The sequence below is a fragment of the Camelus ferus genome, chromosome 33 (genome assembly GCF_009834535.1).
Source record: "Camelus ferus isolate YT-003-E chromosome 33, BCGSAC_Cfer_1.0, whole genome shotgun sequence".
Classification (NCBI taxonomy): Eukaryota; Metazoa; Chordata; class Mammalia; order Artiodactyla; family Camelidae; genus Camelus; species Camelus ferus.
Window position 1 is genome coordinate 8337361 of NC_045728.1, and position 25124 is coordinate 8362484.

Here is a 25124-nt window from a genome sequence, read left to right on the forward strand (position 1 = left end):
ATAACATTCTGTTGTCCAGTTAATGGTTGAATCATTTAGCTATTCCTCAAGATGCTGAACCTTCAGGATGTCCTCGGGATGAGCGCTGTTTGTGGGCTACTCTGATTGGTTCTTTGAGATAAGTTAAGAGAGGGGAGATTATTGATGCAGAATCATGAACGTCTCCAGGGCCATTGACGAGGACTTCCATTAACAAGGTATAAGAATGTTCTTTTTGTCCAAACCTTGATGACGCTGGGTATTGTCACATTTTAAAAGCTTTGGTAATATTTTTCATTGAAGTATATCTGATTTACAATGTTGTGTTAGTTTCTGGTGTACAGCATAGTGATTCAGTTATACACACATATTCTTTTTCATTATAGGTTATTAAAAGATATTGAATATAGTTCCCTGTGCTATACATTAGGACCTTGTTGTTTCTCTCATTTACATCTAGTAGTTTGTATCTGCTAACCCCAAACTCCTAATTTATTCTTCCCCTCACCCTTTCTTTTCCCCTTGGTAACCACAAGTTTGCTAATTTTTATTAGGTGAATGAACTCAGGTATTCTGTACTTTCCGATCGCAAATTTGCCCTTTATCTGGCATTTGCCATCTGTTCCAGTGTTTTGCAATCACTAAGTTATTATCTATTTGCCAAAGTAAACCAATAATGAAAAAGGAGAGAACTCCACTCATATCCAAGTCGTAAATCCAATTTGTCCAAAACTGATGAGAGAGAAATGATCAGTGCCCAGAAATCACATCCTTAGTCTGAAGCGGCTTAACTTTAATCATCCCACTGACTCACAAAAGACATGCTGTGAAGCATGAATAATTGCTTATTGCGTCCTGGTTGCAGTTGTCACTACCACCTTGAATAAACAGACATCACAGAAAAACAGAGCCGAAGGGTCTTAGCATGACAAACTGACAGGAAGGAAAGAGTTTGGAGGTGGCCCTTCAGGCCACAAGAAGGGGCCATCTCCAAACGCCACGGACCCCTTGACAGGATGAGCTGCTTCCAGTGAAGGGACACTTCCCGAGGGAGAGCGGCGGCTCCTAACAGAGTTTGTTCTGGGTGACTGGCAGTGAAAGTGCCTGGATTTACTTGTTTGCCTCAAGTAATCTTTGGTTGATTCTCAGTGCTGTAATTTTGTTTGATCTCTTTCCATCAAAAATCTTTTTAACAGCTTTATCGAGACAGAATTCACATACCACAAAATTCACTTATCTGGAGTTGCACGTGAAAACATCACCACAATCCAATTTTAAAACATTTTCATTATCCTAAAAAGAAACACGTTCCCCACTAGCAGTCACGCCCCTCCCCTGCCCCCACTCCAGCCCTAGGCAACCACTAATCTACCTTCTGTCTCTTCAAAAGGCTTTCATAGTAAAATAATCCCTAGAATTTACTTTGCTTTACCTCTCTTTGGCTGTTACAAGACCAAAAGGTCACAATAGCACGATGCCCCGCCCCCCCAATTTTTAAATTAAATCAACAATAATTGTCTCCTTAGGTCTTAAACACAGTGGGCAAATAAAAGCACATTTTCAACAAATCCCTGATGGGGTTCGCTGCTAGTCTTTGCATGAGATGCACGCGGACTGACATCACCCAATCCTGCCCCTCTGAACAGGTGTCCGCTCTTCATCACTTTAGCAGAGTTGGGCATAGGATTTCCTGCCAGTCACTAATCGCACCTCTGCTGAAGTCAGAAAGTTGACTTTTATGGTCAACCTGGGGGGCAAAAGGTGCCTGAACTGAAAATACCACTGACTGTCCCTGGAGGACTCGTTTCAACTCTGAGATGCTGTGCCCTGCTGTGGGGGACACTGCAGGGCTCTCCTCCAGAACATTCCTCAGATGTGTAAGGGTGAGAAAGTTACTCAAAAACAGGACGGAAAACAATGCCTCAAATACTGGGGAACAGCAAGTGAAGGAAATTCTCTCTGCGGTTGCTAAACTTAATCCAAAAAAACCTCTTCTTAGAAGCAGTCAAGCAGCAATGCCCAGATTGTCTGTGACAGCAGACACATGAGTTAATTACGGCAGCTCAGCTCAGCGCAGTCGGCCGTCAGGGGACCCGCGGGCACTTATTTCTGCGGCGGGTCGCGGTGGGTATTCCTACACTGCCCGTGTTCACCTCCTGCCTGACGTCTGGATTCAACAGCACGGACAAAGCTGAGTATTTACAAATCAGTCACAACAGAGCTGCTAGGAGAAAAGGAACCGTGCTTGGGCCTCTTATCTTGACAAATCCTCAAATGTTTCATGTGATTCAAGTCGATTCCCTTGGAGACCACAAGATTTGCTGTGACCAGGAAGCCGGCACGACTGAGTAACGACTCCCTCTGGGGCCCCGGCTACCTGCTGACCTATACAAATAGCTCGGTTCTCAGTCATGTGAGCTTCTGGAATAACTTTCAGGACAAAAGAGTGCTTCTCTGTCAGATGTGGGCTGAAGGTGTTGGGTGGAGAAAACGGGTATCTGTGGACTTGTAACACCCCTGAAAGAAAGCAGTCAAGGAGGGATTTTCCAAGCTGAAAAGAGGGCTTGGGAAGCAGTGACCGGAAGTTCTCTGTCTTCCTCTTCCTTGCCCTCCCGACCTTCGCTGTCTGGTGATACAGCGGGCACTGGGTACTTTCCTCTGCCTTTCGTGATAAAACGTGAATTCAAACTACTAAGAGGAGGAGGAGGAAGGGAAAGGAAACAAACATTTAGTCGATGTCTATGCTTAGCTAGGCACTAAGCTGAGGTTTTAATACATGGATTTCCTCCATCCTATGGGGGTTCCCAATTCTTGCCCAGGCTGTCGTTTGGAGCTGGGGTAATCCCCAGTTTCACTATAAATGAGAAGAAGTGCGTTTCTGGGATCATAAGTAACTTACTTTTCCATGGAAACATCATGACATAAGAAGGCTCCTCAGTGCTCCTTCACTCCTTCCTGGAAACCTTCCTCTTTGCCTCCCACCCCCATGTCCCTTATTTAACAAAACAGACCTGGAGGGGGAGGTTTAGTGCACAAGGGTGCTAGTAGTAATGGTGAATCTGGTAGTAAACAAAGGACTCAGCAAAGATCAGCAAACATTTCAGAAAAAGCTCAGTCATTGGCTCTTGTGGGTGTTTTCCTGCTGGAGCTGAGGTGCGATGAGGAGCAGAAGAGTTCTTAGGGGGCGGGGGCTGCACTGGAGGTGGAGTGGGAAATGCAGCGGCAACGGGGCTTCCACTCACTCAACCCTCCTGTCCCTTCTCGGATATGAGAATGTACCTGGGAGTCTCAGGCTAGGCTAGGGGTCGAGGGAGGCTTGGGGAGCTTTTCTGAGGTTGTGGTGTTTAAGTCAGCCCATAGGAGGACAGCTGCCTCTCTGCGAATGTAGACCCTTCCCTGAGATGGAGCAAAAAGGAGGTGGAAAAAAGGGCATCCCTGGCAGCAGCAACTTCCAGGGAGAGGAAGAGAAAGAGAAGGAGGAGGTGGAGGAGGGGAGGGAAATTCCACGCAGTGGCAGGGGCTCAAGTAAGGAAGTTCCTCAGGACTCGGGGCCACCCAGCTGTGGCCGCAGCTCAGTAATGACCATCCCTATTCCAAGCCTGTGATGAAGGGAATGAAAATCAACGTCCATGTGTATTATCAAAATAAAAGGTTACTTGGTAAAATGCTTTTATTACCTTAATGCTGCTGCTTTTCCGAGGCTTCTTCCCTTTTTCCAGTTGAAACAGATAGCCTTCAGAGTTGCTACAGCTAATGTTCATTTGGTTTCTTTGGCTTCTCCCTGAGCTGAGCTGAGATTCACTTTCCATCCTTGACAGTATGGGTGGAAGTGTGACGCCGGATAGGGCTCCTTCGTGGGGCTGCACCTCAGTCAGCTGCGTTAAGGCTTGCTGATGCTGTTCCATTATCTGGGCAAGCTGTGAGTCTGGGGAGGCTCTAGCAGGTTGGCTGTCAGAGGAAGAATGAAATTTCCTTAAAAGCAAAAAAAAAAAAAAAGAAAAAAAAGAAAAAAAAAAAGGCACAAATCCATTAATAAAACCTGGATACATAGACTTTTAGTGTGGGGGGTGTATAGCTCAGTGGTAGAGTGCCTACTTAGCATGCATGAGGTCCTGGGTTCAATCCCCAGCACCTCCATTAAAAAATAAACCTAATTACCCCCCAAATAATTTTATAATTAAAAAAAAATTTAAATTAAAAAATAAGACTTTCAGCATGTCTTTATGAACCATTAATTTGATGTATTTATCACTCCCTGATCAAATTAATATCCTTTAGCTTAATCTTTTCATAAATACATTAATTTCTTAACGTCCTCCTCTTTTTCCTTTAGGATACTCTAGCTCTTACTTAGAACTGTCATTTAATGCATTCACAATAGAAAAAATACCATTAAAAAAATCAAAGACCTTCCTACCACAAAATACCTGGGAATGTTGGATTAGATTAAACCAACATACTTTAAACTATATAGTTGAATTTGTAAGAGAGACAGGGAATCTTCAAAGACAAACTAAACAAGAATTAAAACTAACGCAGATTTTGGATAAGCTGAAGGTATAGCTTTCTTTGAGGGAGTTTTGGACCTAATTGCTTGAGTTTCAACTTGTAACACTGTGTGGAATATGTGAGATTGTGGCCCTGTGTGAGGCAGGGAATCCCAACTGAGATGTCTGAATGAAGGCTGTAACCCTTGAAGAGCTACACCCTCAGTAAAAAGGAGGATTAGTGAAAAACTCATTCACCAGCCTGGAGAAACAACAAAGCAAGCCCATCTGTCTCAGTCTAGGCCCTGAACTGGAAAAAAAAATTCCATGTGAATATCTATGGGACCATATTTGGGGTTCAAATTTACCCACATAATCATGGAAATCCAACATCAAGAAATTAACATAAAGATGATCCTGGAGGAAGGATACCCCTATAGTAGCTGGCAGAATCAAACATAAAAATCCTCTGGAAGGATACATTCCCACCCAAGCCTGCCTAGGTGTCTATAGATGAGATGGTTAAACATAAGTTCACAATCCAAAATCCTACAACATATGAGGAAATAACCCACCATGAGAGTCAGCAGACACACAAAAAGGAGCAGTAGATTTCTAAGAACTTAAGATAACTGGGTATTAGATAACACTCATAAGTAAGCATAATATTAAAGACATGAAAGAAGAAATCAAAACCCTGAGAAATATATTCTCAAAAAAGAACAGGAAAGTTTTAAACAGAATCACATCGAAATTTTAGACATGAAAAACACCATCACTGAAATTTACAATTCAGTGGATACTTTAAAGAGCAGACTGAACAAAACTGAAAAGACTTGTAAATTTAGAAGAAATTTCTCAGAAAGAAGCACAGAGAGATAAGAGATGGAAAATAAACAGAAACACAGTCTAGAATAAGAGAATGAAATATACAGCCATTTGGTTTTCTTGAGTGGAAAATAGAGTAAATTTGGGAGACATAACATTCAAAGGGGAAATGGGTGATAATTTTGCACAATTTATGAAAGAGAAGAACCCTCAGATTTAGGAAGCACAGGACAATCCCAAGCAGGATTACAAATTTCAAACCGACGCACATCACAGTGAAGCTTGAGAACACCAAAAGCGAAGGAGAGATCTCACAACCAATAGGAGAAAAAAAGACAAACTGAAAACAAACAACGAAAAAGGTAATTACGTTGAAAAAAAGACTTTTCAAAGAAGTACAGATGCCAGGAAATTAAAAAAAAAAAGTGTTTTCAAAGAGGTTAATGCTTTACCAGGTTAAACTATAATTCAAGACAGAGTAAAGCAGAGGAATTTCAGGCAAGTTTACCAGTAAAATGCATTTGCTGAAAGAACTTCTAAAGGTTCTACTTCAGGAAGAAAGAGTAAAATGAAAGAGTGTGGGGCAAAGACATGAATAAACAATTGGTTAAATTAAAATCACACTGACTCCATACAACAAGAATGAAAAGCAATGGTTGATTTTGGAGATACAAAGTGCTGGACAAAAATAATCTGTATGACGCAAAAGGTGACTGGATTAGAACAATCCAGTGATTTCAACTATGTCTGGAGGATAACAGAAATATTAATTTAACTCTAGACAAGTTAGGTATGTAAGTTAAAAAAAAAAAAAAAAAGAGAATGGAGAATATATGTTTCCAAATCAGTAGAGGGAAATAGTAATAGAAAATTCTGTCAGTTCAATAGATGATATTACAAAACAAAGAAGCATAGAAAAAGTAGGGTGGTTAGGAAGGACAAATTAAGAGTAGAAATAACTCCAAATATGTGAGTATCACACACACAAAAATGTAAGTAATTTAAAATCTGCCCACAAATAACAACAAATGAAAAACCAAACAAATAACCCGTATGAGCTAAATAGTTTTACAGGAAAATTCTATGAAATCCTCAAGTAACAGATAATTCTAATTGTATATGAAGTGTCCCCAAGGATGTAAATTGGGAGAATTAAAATTTTTTAAGGCTGGTATAATCTTGAAAAGATACCCAGAAGGAGCCAGTGGCAGGTTGGAAAATTTTAAGCCAGTCCCACTTCCTGCATGTGAATTTAATCCTAAATCACAAATTCTGTTTGTGAGTGTTAACAAATCAAATCAAGCAGTTTATTAAAACAGTATGACAAGTTGGGTTAATCCTAGGAATAAAAGGATAGTGTAATATTAGAAAATTTATTAATACATTTAGCCACATTAAAGGCTTAAAGAAGAAAGAATTTAAATTGATGCAGAAAAAGTATTTGATAACATTAAGCAGGTATTTATGAGGGAAGTTCTTTGCAAGAAATAAGAATAGGAGGAAATTTCCTATCTACATACCTACTAAAAATGAAATATTTTTAATGGCAAAAATGTTAGAAGGGCCCCCTCTAAAGACAGGAAAAAAGGCAAGAATGCCTGACATCTATCACTATCTCTTTTAGGAAGCTAATTCTGAATCTTACTAAAGGAACATTCCATACCTCCAAGTGTAGCACTCAGAAGTCTTCTGATTAATTCATTTATGTAAAGTTATCTCCCTACTTTGAAAATAAGCTCCTTGAAGGTTCACATGCATTGTACTTCTTTTGTATCCTCAGTAGCATTTTAGACTTATTTCAGCCACATCGGCTGTGCAACAGACGTCTGATTGAATTACACCAGTCATTCAATAACCCCTGACGTCATTTTTAAAATAACTTTTCTTTTTTCTAATTATACAGGTAGTGCACCTACATTGTAGAGAACTTGGACAACTCAGAAAATATACAGGATAAATTAAAAATAATCCCAATCATAGAATATGAAAACGAATATATGTATGTGTATGCACGACTGGGACATTGTGCTGCACACCAGAAATTGGCACATTGTAACTGACAGTACTTCAGTTAAAAAAAAAGTCCCAATGTCTCTCACCAGAGATACCACTATTGACATTTGGGTGCATTTTTTATTTTCTGTGCACGTTTTAACATAGCAGATAGAGCTTATACTCCTTAAATGTAACTGTTGTATCTGACTCTTTACTCTTTTTCCTCATAAGCATAATTTTTAATGGTTGCACAATATTAAACATTATAATTTACCTAAACATCTCCTTAATAAAGAATCAATCATTGCTGTCATTTCTGTAAATGATATTTTTACACATACATATTTTTCTGTATTTTACTTTCTTAGGATAGATCATTATAGGGTTGGAGATAATTTGTTTTCTCCAGACATTACTTGCAAACTTCAAAATACACTGATCTGTTTTGACTGGGTCCCTCTGTCTTTTGCTTCTCCCTCCAACCTCTGGTTTAACTACAGTGGGAAAAGTAGAGGAGACAGGGAAGAAGAAAAGAAATACATCAAATGTGGACTATTTCAGGCAGAAATCAGAGCCAAGGATGTTGTGAGGTGAATCTTCCCTCTTGCCTGACCATGGCCATGAACCCCCTCCCAGCCCCATCCCATCCCCCTCTCCTGTGTTTCTCAAGCAGTCTCTCATTTCTCTAGAAAACCATTTGAGAACAGGGAATTCTTACCATAATATTTCTAAGTTCTTATATTTTGTTTCCACATAAATCTGTTTGGGTTGCTTCTTATTTTCAGTTGATCCATTAACATCTATGTTAGAAACAGACTGAGAGCCTTTCTGGCTAAGGGATGCCTGTTTCCTAGTAAGTTTATGAAGGTAATCCATATTGGAAAGACTGCTGATGTGTGGCTGCTGGTACAAAAATCTTTTCTCTTCTTGGTCTTGGTGGCCTCCTTCTCTATGAACATTCGTCATCGAGTGATACCCAGTAGAATTTTTATGGAGTACCCTGTCCAAAGCCTGCTGTGGTGGAGCCAATCTGTCAGAGGTTACTTTGGGACCCTGGCTTCTCAGAACACTTGAGTGTTGTAAGTCATCGTTCGGGCCGTTCACCACCACAACTGTTTCATGTTTCATGGAAGCATCAGCAGGCTTACTTTGGTTTTGCTGCTGCCTGGAAGTGTTATTCTGGTTTCCCTCATTGACAACCAGCTCTTCAGTCACCAAAGACTTCGGGCCACGCTGGTGTTTCTGCTTTTTTCGAGGCTTGTGCTTGGCTGGTCTTCTGGAAGGTTGCTGGCCGTTGGTTGGTTCAGAAGATTGACTTCTTGGACCACCGCTTGATTTTGCACTTTCGTATTGAGACCAGTGTTCCTCGTAATCCTAAAAAAGATATTTTTAGGTAATATAACGTTAAAAGATCGGTGCTCTTCACAAATTTTAAATAAGTGTTTTTTTGTTTTGTTTTTTAAACTGGGAGCTGAGACATCTAGGAAAGTGACCATGGAACTGAAAGAAGATAAAGGGAAGGGTCCTTTCCTAATTTCAGGCAATGAGAGAGTGATTCCTCCTGGCAATGTCAGGTTATGACTTTTCAAGAAAGGAATAGCGTAGAACGGGCATTATATTAAAGGCAAGTCTTTGACTTAAAATGTTATAAAATGAAGTATTACCAAACGAGGGGGAGGGGGGAAGCAGCTTTCCCTATAAAGAGCCGCATACAAAGGAAGCGCAAACCAGCATCAAAATATGCAAGTTTATTTTAACTAAGATGAATATTAAAAAAAAAATCTTAACCAGAAAGAACATCAGTGATTTGCTTTACCCACCAAGTACAAATTTAGTATGAAATACAATTCAGATTATCAGATCTTCTTACTCATACAGGTCGGAAGCTAGAAATGACCTCTCCACCAGATGAAACAAATTAGATTTTATTCAGAGGATTATAAAGGAGCCTGTGCTGTGACGGGACATCTGTGAAACCACAAGGGTTGTTTTGCTTCTGTTCCTTAATATAGCCTGTACTTAGGCAATCAAACATCTGGGGGAAATATTTCAATTTCAGGGCAGTCTTTATGCTTTCCAAAGTCTTGTAACAACAAAATGTACTCCTGGTATAATAGATACACTATGTAACTATATTGTGCTCAGCCATTTAGACATTTTCCAAGGAATAAAGCACTCATTACTTCGTCAAAAACTAGCTGAGTTAAGGCCTTTGGAAAGAATGATTAAATGCTTACTGAAAACAATGATGACCATATGCCTCAGTGTTCGATCACTGCAGTGTATTTCTTCCTTTCTGAACGTGCATATGAACAGCCTCTGTGGCCTGTGTCTGTGCAACGTAAATTGAAAAATGCAAGTTACCCAGATCGTTTGAGAAAAAAAAAAACTTTGAAATGAATAAATCGTGTTTTTGCTCGAATTTGTTCTGGCTTGCTGTGAAGAATGATCAAATTATTGCAGTAGGTTCAACTTCTATTTCCCTCTTCCAGTATAATCGCTAAGACTCATCCTATTCCTGTGTAATATTCAATAGTGTTCTGTTTCTAATGAAGTCTCATCATAATGATGAAGTCGAGGTGATTAAATTTTTAAGAGTGCTATGCAATATTACTTCTTATGTCAGATTTTAAAGGAAGAGTGGCTTATTTGAAATTTAGAGTGTGTTCTCTTTGGAATCTGAACTTTCTGGAGGGCTGGCCAGGTTTTGATTAGCTCCCCTAAACTAAATTTTTACCTGCGGTGCTGCAAAATGGAAAACCTTCCTTTTCTGGATTTCAGTTAAGAAAGGTCCTTCCTTTCATGCAGTGTATTGAGCCACTTGGGGGAAATGTGGGCAAGGAGGCTCTGCAAATAGACAGCCCGAGAGCATCCTTGCTTGTAGTAGAGCTGGAAGAAAAGTGCTATCTTACCCTCTCACAGGTGTGTTCGTGAAACACAGACTCCTTTCATGGCTCTCATCACTGTTCTGGAAGGTCAAAAAAAGACCCCCCCCCCCCCGGTTGCTGTGAACTATAAATATTTATTGATGCTGTTAATGTCCTCCTTTTCAATATTTGTTCAGCTTTTTAATTGCTAGAAAAAGAAGTGACCAGGAACTCTTTTTTGGCTGCCATCCACATGTGCCTGTCCCAGCTGTCTCTCCTCCTTCCCACCAAAAAAACCAATCAGGAGTTTGTTTTTTTCCCTAGGGTACCAGACCCAAAACCTTGGGTTGCCACTTGGTCTTAATCATGTTACACCTTTGCTGCTGACAGCTCAGATTACAATCGTACTCTTCACAGGGCGCTTTGTCAACAAGGCCAAGGACTCATCATTCCATGAAACTTCAATTGTCTCAAGTGTTAAATCTGCTCTTCACATATGTGTAAGAGCCCAGGGATGGCATTTCAGTGCCCCCGGGATAGAAAGACATTCATGGGCTTGATGTGATTTCTCTCGCCTTGCAAGCAGCCTACTTGAGATCTGAGGTTTACTAAAGATTTATTACCTACAATTGAGGCATCAGGTGTCACTCTTTAGGTGGCAAGACCCGAGTTCCCTGAAGTTAATATACAAAAAGCCGTTCTCAGGCTACTTAATCTCCATCAGCACTGAAATCCTCTATTTCATCCCTCCTCTCTCTGGGGTTCTTTTGTTACCAACACTCACGACCAGTCCGTGCTACATGCACTCAGAGTAACTGCTTAATGGCACTAGGTTTTCCCAGCACACACACCCAGCAGAGTCCTGTGGCTGGAGCATCAGCACTGGGGACTCCTGAGGCCTAATGCCCGGATGATAATTTCTTAGTAAGATCTGTACTTAGTTATTAATGCTCCTTCATACTGTGCCATCCAAGGGAAGTTTGCCCCCAACCCCGTGAAAGGCAGCGTCTGGCTGTTTCTCTTTCACGGACTTTCCTGTTCACATGGCACAAGCAGAGGGGACAACGTGTGCTTTGATCGCAACCAAAACGTTCATTTGCTTTAAAACAAAAGCCATTCTTGTTCTTAGTCCCCCAGACTGACCCTGGGCACCTGGGCTCGTGCCTGGGCCCCCAGATCAGCTCTCACACAGAGAGGTTTCTGTGGTGTGTGCGAACAACAAAACCCAGGATCTTTGAGTCTGAGTTATACATTGAATCTGGGAATACTAAGAAAATTCAGAGAACACATTAACTGGCTGTAGCTTTCAGCGCTGGTATGGAAGGACTCTACCTCCAGGTGAGTAAAAGCAGCACTGCTCTGTTGCTAGTGCTGAAGGCAAAACCAATTAGTAGCTCTTTGGAACGGTGGGACGATTACTTAGGATGTGATGACAAGAACTTTGACGTTAATCAGCCACAGGTCCTACCTCTCTCTCACACTATCAATTCTTGACCTTGTCTAGAGAGTCAAGAATTATTGGAGAATTATTCAGAGGTAAGAAAGAAAATACCCTATTTCATCCTTTTGAACCCTTACTTAATTGGGGGAACTTTCTTCTCTTCCTATGGGACAACATGCTCCTTTGAGGGGTGGGGGGCAGGAAGATCTTCTGCTAGAGCGAGTGTGCCCCCTGGCACTGGCCAGTCAGGGTCCAACCCTTAGCTAAGATGGAGGTGGGATTTGGGAAGCCTGTGAAGATTCCCAGGAGAGCACAAAATGATTCTGGACAAGACTTACGTGGACAGGTCAAGGGATGAGGGATCACTCGGCTTGAAGCAAGGATCCCAGGCATGTACGAGGCACTTACACAGACAGTGATGAAGATGACCCTCAAGTCTGAGTATTTTCAAAGTGAAAATGCACAGGCTTAAATTGTCTCTGGGACCGTGTCTCCAGGATACCCTCTTTCTTCTCTTGTCCTGACTCCAGTTTCTCATTCTCTCCAGCGTGTCAACATGTATCAGCCTCTTCTGTTACAAAAATGACACAGTCCCTCCCTTGGTCTCATTCTCTAATGAAATCTCATCTCCTCATCCACAGCCAGACGTCTTTACGTGGAGGCTGGGCTTCACGTCCCGTCTCTTGTTCTGCCCTGCAGGAGAGCACGTACTCTCATGATGCCCCTGAAACTGCTTGGCTCAGCCCACCGGGGACCTCTTAGTTGCTAAATCCTGTGGTAACCATTTTCTTTAAATTCCCACTTTTTTGAAACCTACACAGCTACTTCAAACTTTCAGAAAAATGGCAAGAACAGCACAGAACTCCCAAATAGGCTCACTGATTCACCACCTTTTAATATTTTGCCACATTTCATTATTCTCTCTCTTTTTGCATCTCTCTGTCCATATGTAGACAAACACAGAAATACATATCATTTATGTAATTAATGTTTGTATCATCATTACTGAATTTGTCTGAATCATCTGAGACTTGAATATGTGAGTTTGTGTGCATCATTCCATTCTCATGGTACCTTTGTACTATATTCTGTGTGGTACGGAGTTTGACTCCGTTCAGTGATTTCTCTTTCTTGAAATTGTCATATCTCAGGTTTTATGGCACTGTTTTATTCCGGTCAGCTTTCTGTCTCTCCAGCAATCCCTTCGTAGTCTCTTACATTTTCTTCTCTACTTCTGCTCACCCTTAGCATCCTTACCATCCTCTACAGGACCCTCGTCTTGACCCTCCTCTCTTCTCCCACCACCTACAATTCCTGGGCCAGATCAGCAATTCCCACAGCTGTGACCCACCAGGGAATTCTTCTGATGCAAATGCACATGGGCTAACTCAGATGTCTCTCCTGAGTTCTAGGTCCTCCTTGACGCTCCTAGGCACCTCTAAACTCAACATCAGGCCACCCTCGGCCTCCCGCCCTCTCCTCTTTCATTCCCAGCACCAAAGCTCTCCTTTTCTTCCTCTGTGGTGTTGGTTCTGCTAATCAGACACTTAGAAACTGTTCTGTTTCTCTCTGCCATGTTTACCTTGTATTGAAGCAATTGCTAAATTTGTTAATTCCACTTCCTGACCATCTCAAGGCAAGGGCTGAGGGGGAGCGAGTACTGTCCTGACCTGCAAGGAGCTTAATCCATACAATACATCTGCTGTACTGAAAAGTGGGCTGATGGTACGTGGAGTGTGTGACCCACAGAATGAATGCTGCCACCCTTCCAGTTCTCACATCATCTCCTGCAGAAATGACAGCCAAAGTCACCTGACTGACCTCGCTGTCTCTGCCATCTTATTCCTTTCCAGTCTATTCTTCAGACCTGGGCTGGAGGGGATTTTCCAATGTGCAAGACCCGTGATGTCATTAACCTGCTTAAAATTTGCCAGTGGCGTCCTGCTCTCCGTAGGATAAAATCTAAAATCTTTTGATGGATACAGAAAGCCTTTCCCCGGCCGCTAGCTAACCTGCCCAGCCCCATGTCTTACCACTCCCCTCCCTCACACTTCCCCCTTCAGTTACTGAGCTATAGGCAATACTCAGGATATACTATGTTCTCTTGCTCCCATTTGTCTGCTTGGCATACTGTGCTTCATCTTTCTAGGGTCAGCTCAAATGCTGTCTCTCTTCAGGAGGCTTTTCCTGTCTTTTAAGGGCAGAATTAGGTGCTAGAATCTTTTAGTTACACTGTATTTTACACCTACCTTCATATCATGGCATTATAATGATTACATAACTATCCACCCACTACCACTAAAGTTTTGAGCTCCCCAAGGGTACAAACCATTTTTTTTTAAAAGATCTTTCATCAAGTTGTATTTATTTTTCTCAAGAGTTTTTTTTTTTTTAAACACGTCTTTGGGGCCAGGCACCTAAAACCTGGTACCTGTAATATAGTAGGTACTCAATAAATATTTGTTGTATGAATTACTTTAATTTCACATAAAGAAATTCTCTTATTAGTAAGAGTTATTCATTGTTAAAGTAGGTTTACTAAGGAATATGTAGATACTGTGAAAGTAAATCTTTCAAAAAACTTTTTTTTTTTTTTTTCAAAAAAGATTTCTTGAAATGAGGCCCATTTTTACTGGGAGATTCACTCAATGACCTTTAAATACTGCCTTAATCACCCATTAAATGCTGAGCATCAGCTCTGGGCAAAGCGTTTGCTAGGAGATGTAGAGAGACAACCAATGCGAGGTTCAAGTTGCTTATAGTGTAGTTGGTACAAAAGAAACAGAGGCAGTGGCTGATGTCCCCATCACCTCGGATACCATGTGACTGACAACAGCTCCAAAAGGAAGCAGGCTTGGGGAGCAGCACAGAGCTGTTCAGCATTTTGGAAGTGTGATTTTTTTTTTGCCTCTGCATTTTCTCCATGCCATTCTTCTGAATGTTTGCAGAGTGAGAGGATGATTTTCCTTTAGGAAAGAGGACCTTGGAAAAGTGCGTAGGCTTGGTGGGCTGAGAAGTCGTGTCCTGGGTGGACAGAAGTCACTCTTAGCTAGAAGGAGCTGGGTAGCTATTCTCAGGCATAAGAATGAACCCTTAAGTGATAAGCAGTCAGGCACAAACATCACTTAGATTCAGCAGTAACCCCTGACACACACTTAAAATTCAGTCTAGCAGGTGACCTTTAGCTGTTGGGCCTTTTGATGCCATTTGTCTTCAGGGTCGACGGCGGCATTCCCGATCTCTCTGGCGTTCTGAGTAGACACCTCCTCATCAGTTACTTGGACGGGGTAGGAGATCTGAGGGTAAAACATATACAGCGTGGTAAGCGGATTCATTTCAGTCTTCGAGCCATGGGGCTCAAGTCTGTGCACTCTAGAAAAATGTCCGGCAGGGCTGCATTTTATTTATTGTTCACTTCAAGGATTCCTTTCAGTCCTCAGGGACCTGGATTGTTCCCAAGGAAAACAGGAATTAACAGTGTGTTCTCTTGCACAGATGATGTGAGAATTGGTGCTTTGAGGTCAAACTACTAATTACTTTAAATGCTCAATACGTACTCAGGGGACCTGATTTTAGAAGTTATTTAAGCTGGATGCTGCAACTGATGTTTGTGCCTAATGAAATAACGAAATAATCCTACCCTCCAAGATGATGAGAAGAACAACAGAGGTAGCTATTTAATAGACAGTGCACACTCGTGGCATGCCAGGAGCTGGCTGTGCTGAGCTACTTAGTAAGTAACACATTAGTTAGTCCGCACAACAATCTTACCAGGTGTGTATCTATTATTATCCCCTTTTTGCACATGAGAAAACTGGGGAACAGAGAGGTTAAGTAACTTGCCCAGAATCAACAGCCAGTAAGCAGAGGAACCAGGCAGTCTAACTCCAGAGACTGTACCCTTAACAATTTTGCTAAACTCGTTCACTTATTAGAAATGTCATCTTTGACTTGCAGAATTTGTAGTTTTGGCACCCAATGAATTAGAATGATGTAGATGAGAGGTTCTCAACTTTAGTTAGATATTAGAATAATCTACGAAGCTTTTAGAAATATTAATGCTCTTGTCCCATCCCAGACCAATTAAATCAGAAACTCAGGGGTAGGGGTGGCCCCAGATATTGGTCTCATACTTTAAAAGCTCCCCAGGTGGGTCTAATCGGCATACAGGTTTGCAGCCCATGTTGAAGGGAGCTGTGTGGGATTGAGGTCCCCAAATTATTCATGGGCTTTAGGTTCCCAAGTTTTGGAGGCCCTCACTGCCTCCACGGGCTACCTGTTTTAAATCAAGGCATTAGATTGTCTCTGTGCTATGTAGAATTCTCACCACAGGGGAGCATTTCAGAAAGCAAACAAAGTTATATGATCTTAATGTTGGAGAAGATCTTGGAGGTTGTCCAGTACAGCTTCTAATACTTCTGCACCATCCTTGGTAGATGTTCATCCACTCACTGCCTAATCACATGCCCCTTCTCCAGGCCAGAGTTACCTGCTTGTCAGTATTCGTAAAGGTTTCAAGGTCTCCTATGGACTCAGGAAGAGAGAAGGACGCAGGTGGCTTGTGAAGTCTCTTTCTGCGGGAGACCTGGTCCTTCCAACCACTCCCTGGAGTGAAATGTTAGCTCTCTGAATCTCTCTTTCATCAATGATGAACAATATTTTCCATCCTCGAGAAACCTACATGCTATAGGGCTCTCCTTTATAAGAGCAGAGACACGTCTGCCTGTCGTTTCTATCCTTCTGCCCTTTGAAGTGACATAGAATAAGCCAATTCATCTTTCAGGAAAACGGCCCTAACCTGGTAGAAGCTGACTAAGATGTCTTCCCTAAGCCTTCTCTTCTTAGAGGAACTCTCTCAAGATGTTTTTATTATTCCTTCCGGGACAGGTTATTCAGATCGAGGTCCTGTGGCCACTCTGCTTTTTCACGGGCAAAGGCTGGTCTCCCTCTTTCTAAACTGATGTACTTAATTAAAACATTTAGATTCAGGATTTTATACTTGTTTTATTAAATTTCTCCTTGTGAGATGTGTAGTGTGAGAACCACCAAGGTGTAACCCTGGAAAGAACATGGGATTCACACTCAGTCATGGTTGCGTTTAGATTCTCCCTCTGCTGCTGCTTTCATTTCGGACTTACTCAGGCTAGTAGTCAATACAGAAAGAGGCAAGAATACTTGTTAAAGCAGGAAGCAGGCACTTGATGATGAAGACAGCCTCAGCCCTTACCACTCAGTGTGGCTTCTCTGGCACAGGAAAGACATTTTGTTTCTTTTGTTTTGGGTGTAACCCTAAACCCTGTCTCTACCTGAATGCCCACCTATCACAATTACCATACTCATATGCACAGATGAGGCAAATAGACAGTGTGAAAGTTTCAATGCCTACAGGTTGACCTGAAAATGGGAAAAAAATGAAAATAAACCTTTTTCACGTTTGAGTTGTCCCCGCTAAGACAAGGAACAAAGTGTACTGTTGGATCATGGAATTTTTGGATTACAAATGTAAGTAATCAGCGGGTTTTGAGTGATTACCTACTCGGCAAATGGAAAACTTCACAACACTGTGGAACAATTTAAGTTGTGCTGGAATGGAAAGTGTGGAGCTACCAGTGCTCTCAAGGTCAAGGAATGATTCTTCTCATGTTTCCATCTCTCAGCCCCTCACTGGTTCGAGAAACCCTGGATGACTACAAAAGTATTAGGTTTTACAATTTTTCTCGTCATTTTCTCAAAGGCTTCAATCCCTTATTGCCATGATGTTAAACAGGAACACAATTCATTTAAAAGAAAAATCAATTCTGTCCTGAAGGAGAAATGAAGGTCAGGACAGGAAAGAAAAAAAAAAGATCTAAATAGGCTGCTTAAGCAGGAGAGGAAATAATCATTTTTTCAAACCTCAAACACACAGTGTCTTGGACAAGCTGCTGTCTGGAGCCTGAGAGAAGAGAAGTCAGGTTGATTCCTAGATATGCCATTAGAAGGTTTGATTCCCTGGCTTTTGTGAAGGAGCCTTCGTTCTGTGAATTGGTTTTTCACGAGTGATATTAATTGTTTGATTAACAGTGATGGGGTTCCTTATATAGCTCTGATAAAAAGTTTACAGAGGGAAAATACACCATCCCTCACTTCCTTCCCTAGAGAATGCAGGATGCACAGTGTTTCCATCCACAGGCTGTGTTGGTGGAACTCAGTGTCTGAATCACCCGCGGTGAGGCCCCGGGTGAGTGAAACATACTTCTACATTATCTCTTTGAAAGTGAAATGGGACACAACCTCTGCCAGCTATTCCTTTTTTTTTCCCCCCTTGGTGAACCATTCTATTAATACCAATCAAATCGAGAAAATGATCAAATGAAATTGCATTTTGAGCATCATAAGCTGTGTAATGTCTATTCTGTTAAATTGGGGCCTATAATTGCTTCTCTACCGAAAAGACACAACAAAGACAGCAATCACGGCGCGTCATTATCCCAGACTGGAAAACCGGCCTTTGCTGGGCGGACTTCAAAGGCTTGTGGTTCTCGAATTGCATTTAGCTGCTATTGTTGGAGTGCGGGCCGTCTTGATGAGGTGTTTACACTGAGGTAAGGCGCAGAGCAGAGCGCCTGAGTGCCTGGGTCTAGAGCCATTAAAAAATTGTACATTATGTTCCCGGCTTTGAAGTGAGGGTTTGTATGGAGGAAAGCAACTCGCACGGAGCACCGCGGAGCTAGATTGAGCTGCTCCTTTCCTCTCAAAGAAACTCATCAGGCTCTAAGAGAGTCAGCGCCACAGAAAAAGTTGATGCTTTACCAAGAGCTGTATGTGAATGAGTGCGTATCTGTAGAAACATACGTCGAAACACGTTTAAGTAGCATGTGTACCATGAAGCCCTGCAGTCACTGGAGGTTTGGGTCCCTTTTTCCCCCTTTATATGATATTTTTATTAATAAACCGATGTTCAGATGTTGTGGGGAGCCTCACATTAATTTATTAGGTTCCTTGTTAAGTCTCATTCCTTGATGGCGTTAACAAGTAGCACGCATCCAAATTAAAATAGGCCAGAGGGTCCTATGTTTCTAAATGTGCTATTCGCTTTCCATCATTCCAGTGCATGTGGTATTTAATCCCTCTCTTTGGGGCATAATCAGTGGATTCGGTGAGCATTTCTTTGTTCGCTTGGCTAGTGAGTGGTCTTAATAGTATTAACTCTCCTATTTCTGATACGTTTTGCTCTGTATTGGTTTACACCTGCTTACACCGGCACCGACGCCAGCATTTACACACGGCCAGCACAGGAGGTGTGGGCCTGACAATACAAACAGCCTGCCGCTGTCAGGCTGCCACATGGGCGCTGCGTACAGCTGTGCGAACTGTCTGGGGATATGTATTAAGTATTCAGCTATTTAGAGACAAAACACATGAAATGTGTTGGCTCTGCTGTCGGCCACCCGCTCCACCCCTACAGAAAACTCGATGATGTATTTAGCAGGTACGGGGTCCAGAAGAATTTGATGACACCGGGACCTCTGGATATATAATTTTTTACATACACTTTCTGGATAAGATACTTGAGCTTTTAACACCCCCACACGAATTATGCCAGTCACCTATGTGACAGCCGTTCAGTGTTTTTCCGTTGGCCTTAACCTTTTAGGGTCTGTAAACCTGAGCCCTCGGCTCCTCAGCCTCCACTCCCTGCTCTCTCCCATGTGCCCTTTTTCAGGTCTGCTTTAGGCCACGTGCACCGTTATCTCTAGGGCTGTGCACAGGTCGTCATTCTTTGCCTGGAAGCTCCTCTTCACTTCACTCATTCTGACCCAATCTCATTTATTGTTCTAGTCTTGGGTGAAAGAACTTCCTCCAGGAAGCCCTCCCTGACACCCCTGAGGAGGTTACAGCAGATGCACCTGAGCTGGCGGCCTTCGTACCCTGTACTTTCCCTTGGGTGATGAGCATCACCCTGGTCGTTATGCTTCTCTCCCCTCTAGACAGGAAAAGGAGGGACTCTGTGCCGGGCTGGACAGCATCAGGGGCCCTACTCACACTGGCTACGTGGTGGCTCGGGCACAGACGTGCTCAGTATATAGTACTGAGCGAGAACATCAGTCTGCATTGCTCACTGAACGCTCTATTTACACCAGAACACATATGATCTGTTGTCTCTCTGGCTAGATTTGTGGTTTATATTGAAGCCAGGTGGCTGAATGTCAGCAGAACACAGTGGAAACTAGGATCCCATCTTCCGCTCTGTCCTCGCTGGCTCGGCCCCAGCTCCTCAGCCCTCTGTGTCGGTCCTTCCCTCTTCTAGGAAAGCTTTCCTCAAATATTTGCATGGAGCCCTCTCTCACCTCCTTCCTGACCTATTTATTGTAATCCCCCCGCCGCCCAGCACCCCCGATCCTTCTGCGTGGCCTCCTTTCTCTGCTCAGCACTTACATCGCTGATTGACACACTGGTCGTCAGTTTTGTCTGTTATTCGTCTCCTCCTAATAGAACGTTAGCCCCAAGAGGGCTGAGATTTTTGTCTGTTTTGTTCACGGATGTATTCCAGGTACTCAGGACAATGCCTGATGCACAGTAAGCTCGTACTAATTATAGGCAAATGAAGGAAGCAATTAACCATTTTCAAGAATGCAAAAGAGATTTTTTGGAATGTCTCATGGAAACTGTATGAATATGGGTGAGCTGAGCTAGCAGCCTGGACTCTCCGTAACACAACCAAGACGGCCACAATTCAGGCTGCTCCATTACTAGGGTCCTTCAGTGACTCCCTGTCGTGTAGAGGAACGGCCTGACCCCTTCTCGCGGCAATTCTAAAGCCTGCGCTGTTATCAGAATCACAGGAGGGCGTGTTACGGAAGATTTAAAGGCCTCATCCCAGAGTTTCTGATTCGGGAGATCTGGGAATGTGATTTGGGGCCCAAGGATTTGTATTTCTAATGAGTTCCCAGGTGATTCTGACACTGGTGGTCCAGGGACCATATTCTGAGGGCCCCCACTTTAAACTGACATACAAAGGTCTGCATGAAAGGACCCTGCCTGTTTCTCGCCTGAATACCCACACTCCCACCCTCACAACCTAGTCAGACTCAGCACGGACGTACCCACCTTCTCCTGACTCCCTGGATTAAGCAACACTCCAGTCCTTCCTTGAGATGGACTGACGCCCACCGCCGAACGCGCAGGCTGGCCGGCTGCTCGGTGGCGTGCCTCGGCAAGTCTCCTTCCACTAGTCGAGTTGTATGTTTACCAGGAGTGTGTTCCCAAACCTGTCTATTCCTGCCGCACGTGATGTTAAAACTATGAACTTTGTTTAAAGATTAGATAATCTGGAGAAATTTGAATATGAACAGAGTTGTTTTCTTGAAAACTAAGTTAAAATAATTTAGAATGACCCAATCAAGCAAATGGCAGAGTAACAGCTGGGGAGGGGGCTGCTGTGAAAGATTAGGAGAAACAGTCACAAAAATCTAGAAAGACTATGTTCTTAGATGGTTTCCAAACGCTTTGTAAGTTTTCACTTTGCTTTCAAGGCATCAGAAGTGGGAATCACAGATCTTTCAAACTGACGTGAGAAAGCCAACGCAGAGCTCCAACCCAGGGACTCTGCACTGACAGAAAGGCCGGGCCCCTCAATGAAAGGTTAGTGCATCAGTGTATATTTATAAACTTTAAGTTAGAATGAAACATATAAGGTCATCATTTGTCAAATCTGCTTTAACCGCTTTATTGGATTAACTAACCAGCCACCAGGTCCTGCCCAGCACCCTGGTGGTTCCTACTGTACCCGCAGGTCTCTGCTTAAACAGTGTCCTTTCTGGCCCTCAGGGCATCCCACGTGCCCCCTCTGCCTGCAGCACCTTTGTGGCAACCCCACCTGTTACCTTCTACTTCTCTTTAAAGAATCAGTTCAGTGATTGCCACTGCGTCTTCTGTGACGCCCTCTCAGACTTCCGTCGACAGGCTTGCGCCTTTTTTCTTCTGGGTTCCTCTGGGGCTGCACATGTCTCGGGGACAGCAGTTATCACATGGTCCTGACTGTTGACAGGTCTGCTTCCCACCTGGCCAGGAGCTCCGGAAGAGCAGATACACTGACAGCAGCAAAAGTGACCACAGAGTCGTAGCATTTGGGGGGCATTTGGTAAAAAGGCAAAGGGTGGTTCCCACCACCGTGGCTCTCGGCTTTATGGCAGAATGGTGCAGTATGGCCTGGGCAGGACGGCTCAGAATTAATCAGGTACACCCGGCACATTTTGGAAAGCTATCCGTCGGCAAGATTAGTTAAGTTAAAGACCTAGTTTTTCGAAAGGGCGTGCTTCGGTTATGGGGAAAGTTTTCGTTTCACGGATCCCTCTTCAGTAATGTGAAATTAATGAAGTGTCACTCTGCAGATCATACGAATTGGTAGTTTAGCAGTGTAAGTGCTGAGTAGGGCATACAAGAAAGCTGCCTTAACAAATGTTTTATATTGAAAAACCATAAAGTTTAATTTAAATTATACAGTCATAAGTAAGTGCTCTTGTGATTACGGAGGGCAAAATTGAAAAAAGAAAAAAGATCAATCAATAACAGCTTCCCTTCACTGAGTGTCTGCGACATGTCAGGAGCTTTGTATAAATTCTTCCAGTAACCCTCCCAGGCAGAAACTGACCCCGTATAATAGATGCAGAAGACAAGGCTCAAACAGTCAGTTGCTCAGACATCTAGTTAGTGGTACCACCCAGCACACTGAAGAGCCAGGCTTTAATCCAAACAGTGTTTTGTTTTGGTTTCATCTTTCTTCCCACTATATCGTGTTGCCCCCAGGCGAGAACGCTGCTACCAAGGCTGGGGCCAACCCAAGCCCTTCCCCCAGAGCTTACATAGTCTCTTTCTTACCCATTCTCGTCTCCGAGAGCCTTTCCCCAAGCACCTAGCTAAACATACCAGTGACATCCTCCTCGTTACTTTAAGTGAGGTTGATTCAGTCTCCCTGGAGGTGCTTCTCTGTGCCTGAAATTATGTTGTTACGTGTTTTCTGCCCATCACATGACTGGATGAGAGTTCCTTCAAGACTAGGCTCTGCACCTCTTATTTTCTGTTACCTCCCTAGCACAGAGGAGAGGACCCAGCATATAGTTGGTACTCAACAAATACTTGTTGGCTGATCTGCTGGCTCAGTAACAGCCTTAAAGATGTGCTGATCCTCAGAAGGGCAGTGGATTCTCTGTAGGGCTTTATATTGCCTTGAAGTCTACAGGTGATCGAATACCTTTCCATATTCACATTGCAAAGCATCTGTTGATTTCTTTCTAAGAAACTACAAGAAAAGAATGACATGTATAAAGGACTTACTGCTCTTTTCAGAGCCCGTACTAAATTTCACCTTCATCAGTCTTCAAAGTCACATTAGAATCAAGTTGAAAGGTAGCTCATTTTCCAAGAGACAATTTCCTTTAATGGCAGATCATGAATTGACTCACATTCCAGTGAGTTTCAGACAAATAATTCTGGCTACTAAACAAATCACGAATAAAAGCAAGCACCGAATATTCGCCAGTGAATTTATTGGCCGACTGTGATACTTAGGTGCCCTCTAGTGTGTGATGGTTTTTATATCAGTCCCTTACCCCACACAAGTGACTAAGAGCTTATAATGTATTCAAAGGTAATTTTTCCAGCATGTTTTAATGTAAGATTAACAGATCTATGAAAAATGGTGAAAAGATTGTGGAGCAAGTGAATTTAAAAATCAGTGGTTCTACTCTGAGCCATTATATACAAGCAAAAGTGCAACTTAGGTGACTGAGCAATCGGGGTGTAAAGTTACAAGAGCTCCTACAAAATGCTGTATATTGTAAATACATAGGCATGGTTCAAAAACAAAGAGATATGAAAAGGTATAAAGTGGAAACCTATGCTCCTACCCTGTTTCCCCTCTACAATGAACCACCTGTTCATCCTTTCTGTTTTTTATGTATACCAAGAAAATACGATATGTTGATTTTTTATTCCTCTCCACTTTTTTTTTTTTTTGTACCGTATATACTTTTCTACACCTTTACTTCTCTCTTAGTAATAACAAATTCTGATAGGTTGTCCATAATGGTTCATGGGGAACATCTCATTTTTTTTTTTTAACAGCTACAGTGTACTCTGTTATATGGATGTACTGTAATTTAAGATTCCCCAAATGGTAGACAGCTGGGTACTTTCTCATCTTTTGCTAGTATAAATAGGGATGAAATGGGTGACTTTGTTCAAGGGTCATTTCCAAGCTGTACACATATAACTAAGATACATTCCTGGGAGGGGAAGGTGTTGGGTCAAATTTTAAAAAATAATAATAACTCACACTTATATAGTGCTTGCTATAAGCCAGGCGTTCATTTAAGCACTCTACATATATTAACTCATTTAATCTTAATAATCCAATGAGGAAGGTACTATTATTATCTCCATTTTAAAGATGAAGAAACTGAAGCACAGAGAGGTTAAGCAACCTGTCCAAGGTCAGACAGCTTGCAGGTGGCAGTGTCAATCAGCCTGGCTCCAAAGCCTATACTCTTGGCTATTATGCATTATATTTTCTCAAGGAATGTATGTAGTATCTGTGTTTTAAGTAGATATTAACAAACTGTCCCCCATACTAGTTATTCCAATTTATTCTCTCACCAGCTTTACTGGACTTTTTTGCCCATAGGTTCATCAAACTTTGGGCATTTTGTTGGCTTAATTATAGATGAAAAATAGAATACCAATGTAGTATTAATTTGCATTTCTCTTAAAATGGCCAAGGTTGGATATCTTTTCATATGTTTAATAGCCATATGCATTAACTTTTCTGTGAATGATCTATTCATATCTTCTGTGAATTTTTATATTAGGATATTGGTCTTTTTCTCATTGATTTCTAAGAGCTCTTTATATATTAATGCTATCAGTGTTTTGTCTGTGTTATGAATTAGAATTTTTTTCTAGTTCTTTATATTTTGACTTTCTTATGCTTTTTTTTTTCTTGTAGAAGCTTTTGATATTTATGTACAGTTGACCCTTGAACAAAGTGGGGGTGAGGGGTGCTGACCCTCCATGCAGTTGAAAATCCATGTGTCACTTTATCATTGGCCTTCCAAATCTGCAGTTCTGTATCTGTGAGTTCAATCAGCTGAAGACTGTATAGTACCATTATATGTATTTATTTTTAAAAATTTGCAAATAAGTGGGCCTGTCCAGATCAAACCCATGTCGTTCAAGGGTCAGCTGTAGTCAAATTTATCAGTCTTTTGTAGATTCTGGATTTTGAATAATTTCAAGGTTACAGGAAAATTTTCCTGGTTTTTTTCTGGTTTAATTTCTAAAAATTAAATATTTGATCTATTGGAATGTATCATGTTATATGATATGAGATATGGACTTAACTTCCCCCCCAAATGTCTAGCTAGTTGTTTTATTGAATCACTCATCATATCCTCATTGATTTGAGGTCCTGCCTTTATCAAATCATAATATCAGATCATATATTCTCACACTAATTTTGCTCTATTTCTAGACTTTCTATTCTGTTCT

At 42.0% G+C, this 25124-nt stretch overlaps 2 protein-coding genes across 4 annotated transcripts in view; one reads left to right on the forward strand and one right to left on the reverse strand.

Annotated features, from left to right (window-relative positions):
• Positions 1 to 25124, forward strand: part of BSX (brain specific homeobox) — a 149331-nt gene that overhangs the window by 21703 nt on the left and 102504 nt on the right. Inside the window, exon 4 of the mRNA XM_032472685.1 lies at positions 21113 to 21221. The gene's annotated coding sequence lies outside the window, so the exon portion shown is untranslated. The remainder of the gene's footprint in view (positions 1 to 21112; positions 21222 to 25124) is intronic.
• JHY (junctional cadherin complex regulator) overlaps positions 1 to 25124 on the reverse strand; it is a 50810-nt gene that overhangs the window by 5156 nt on the left and 20530 nt on the right. For 2 of the 3 annotated variants that reach the window (XM_032472684.1, XM_006180278.3), the window contains exons 3-5: positions 14777 to 14893; positions 8008 to 8663; positions 3657 to 3951 (exon numbers count right to left, since the gene is read on the reverse strand). In XM_032472684.1, the coding sequence (XP_032328575.1) occupies positions 3657 to 3951; positions 8008 to 8663; positions 14777 to 14893 (1068 nt within the window). Of the gene's footprint in view, positions 1 to 3656; positions 3952 to 8007; positions 8664 to 14489; positions 14894 to 25124 lie in introns of those variants that run through there. The other variant, XM_032472683.1, reaches the window with a different exon arrangement.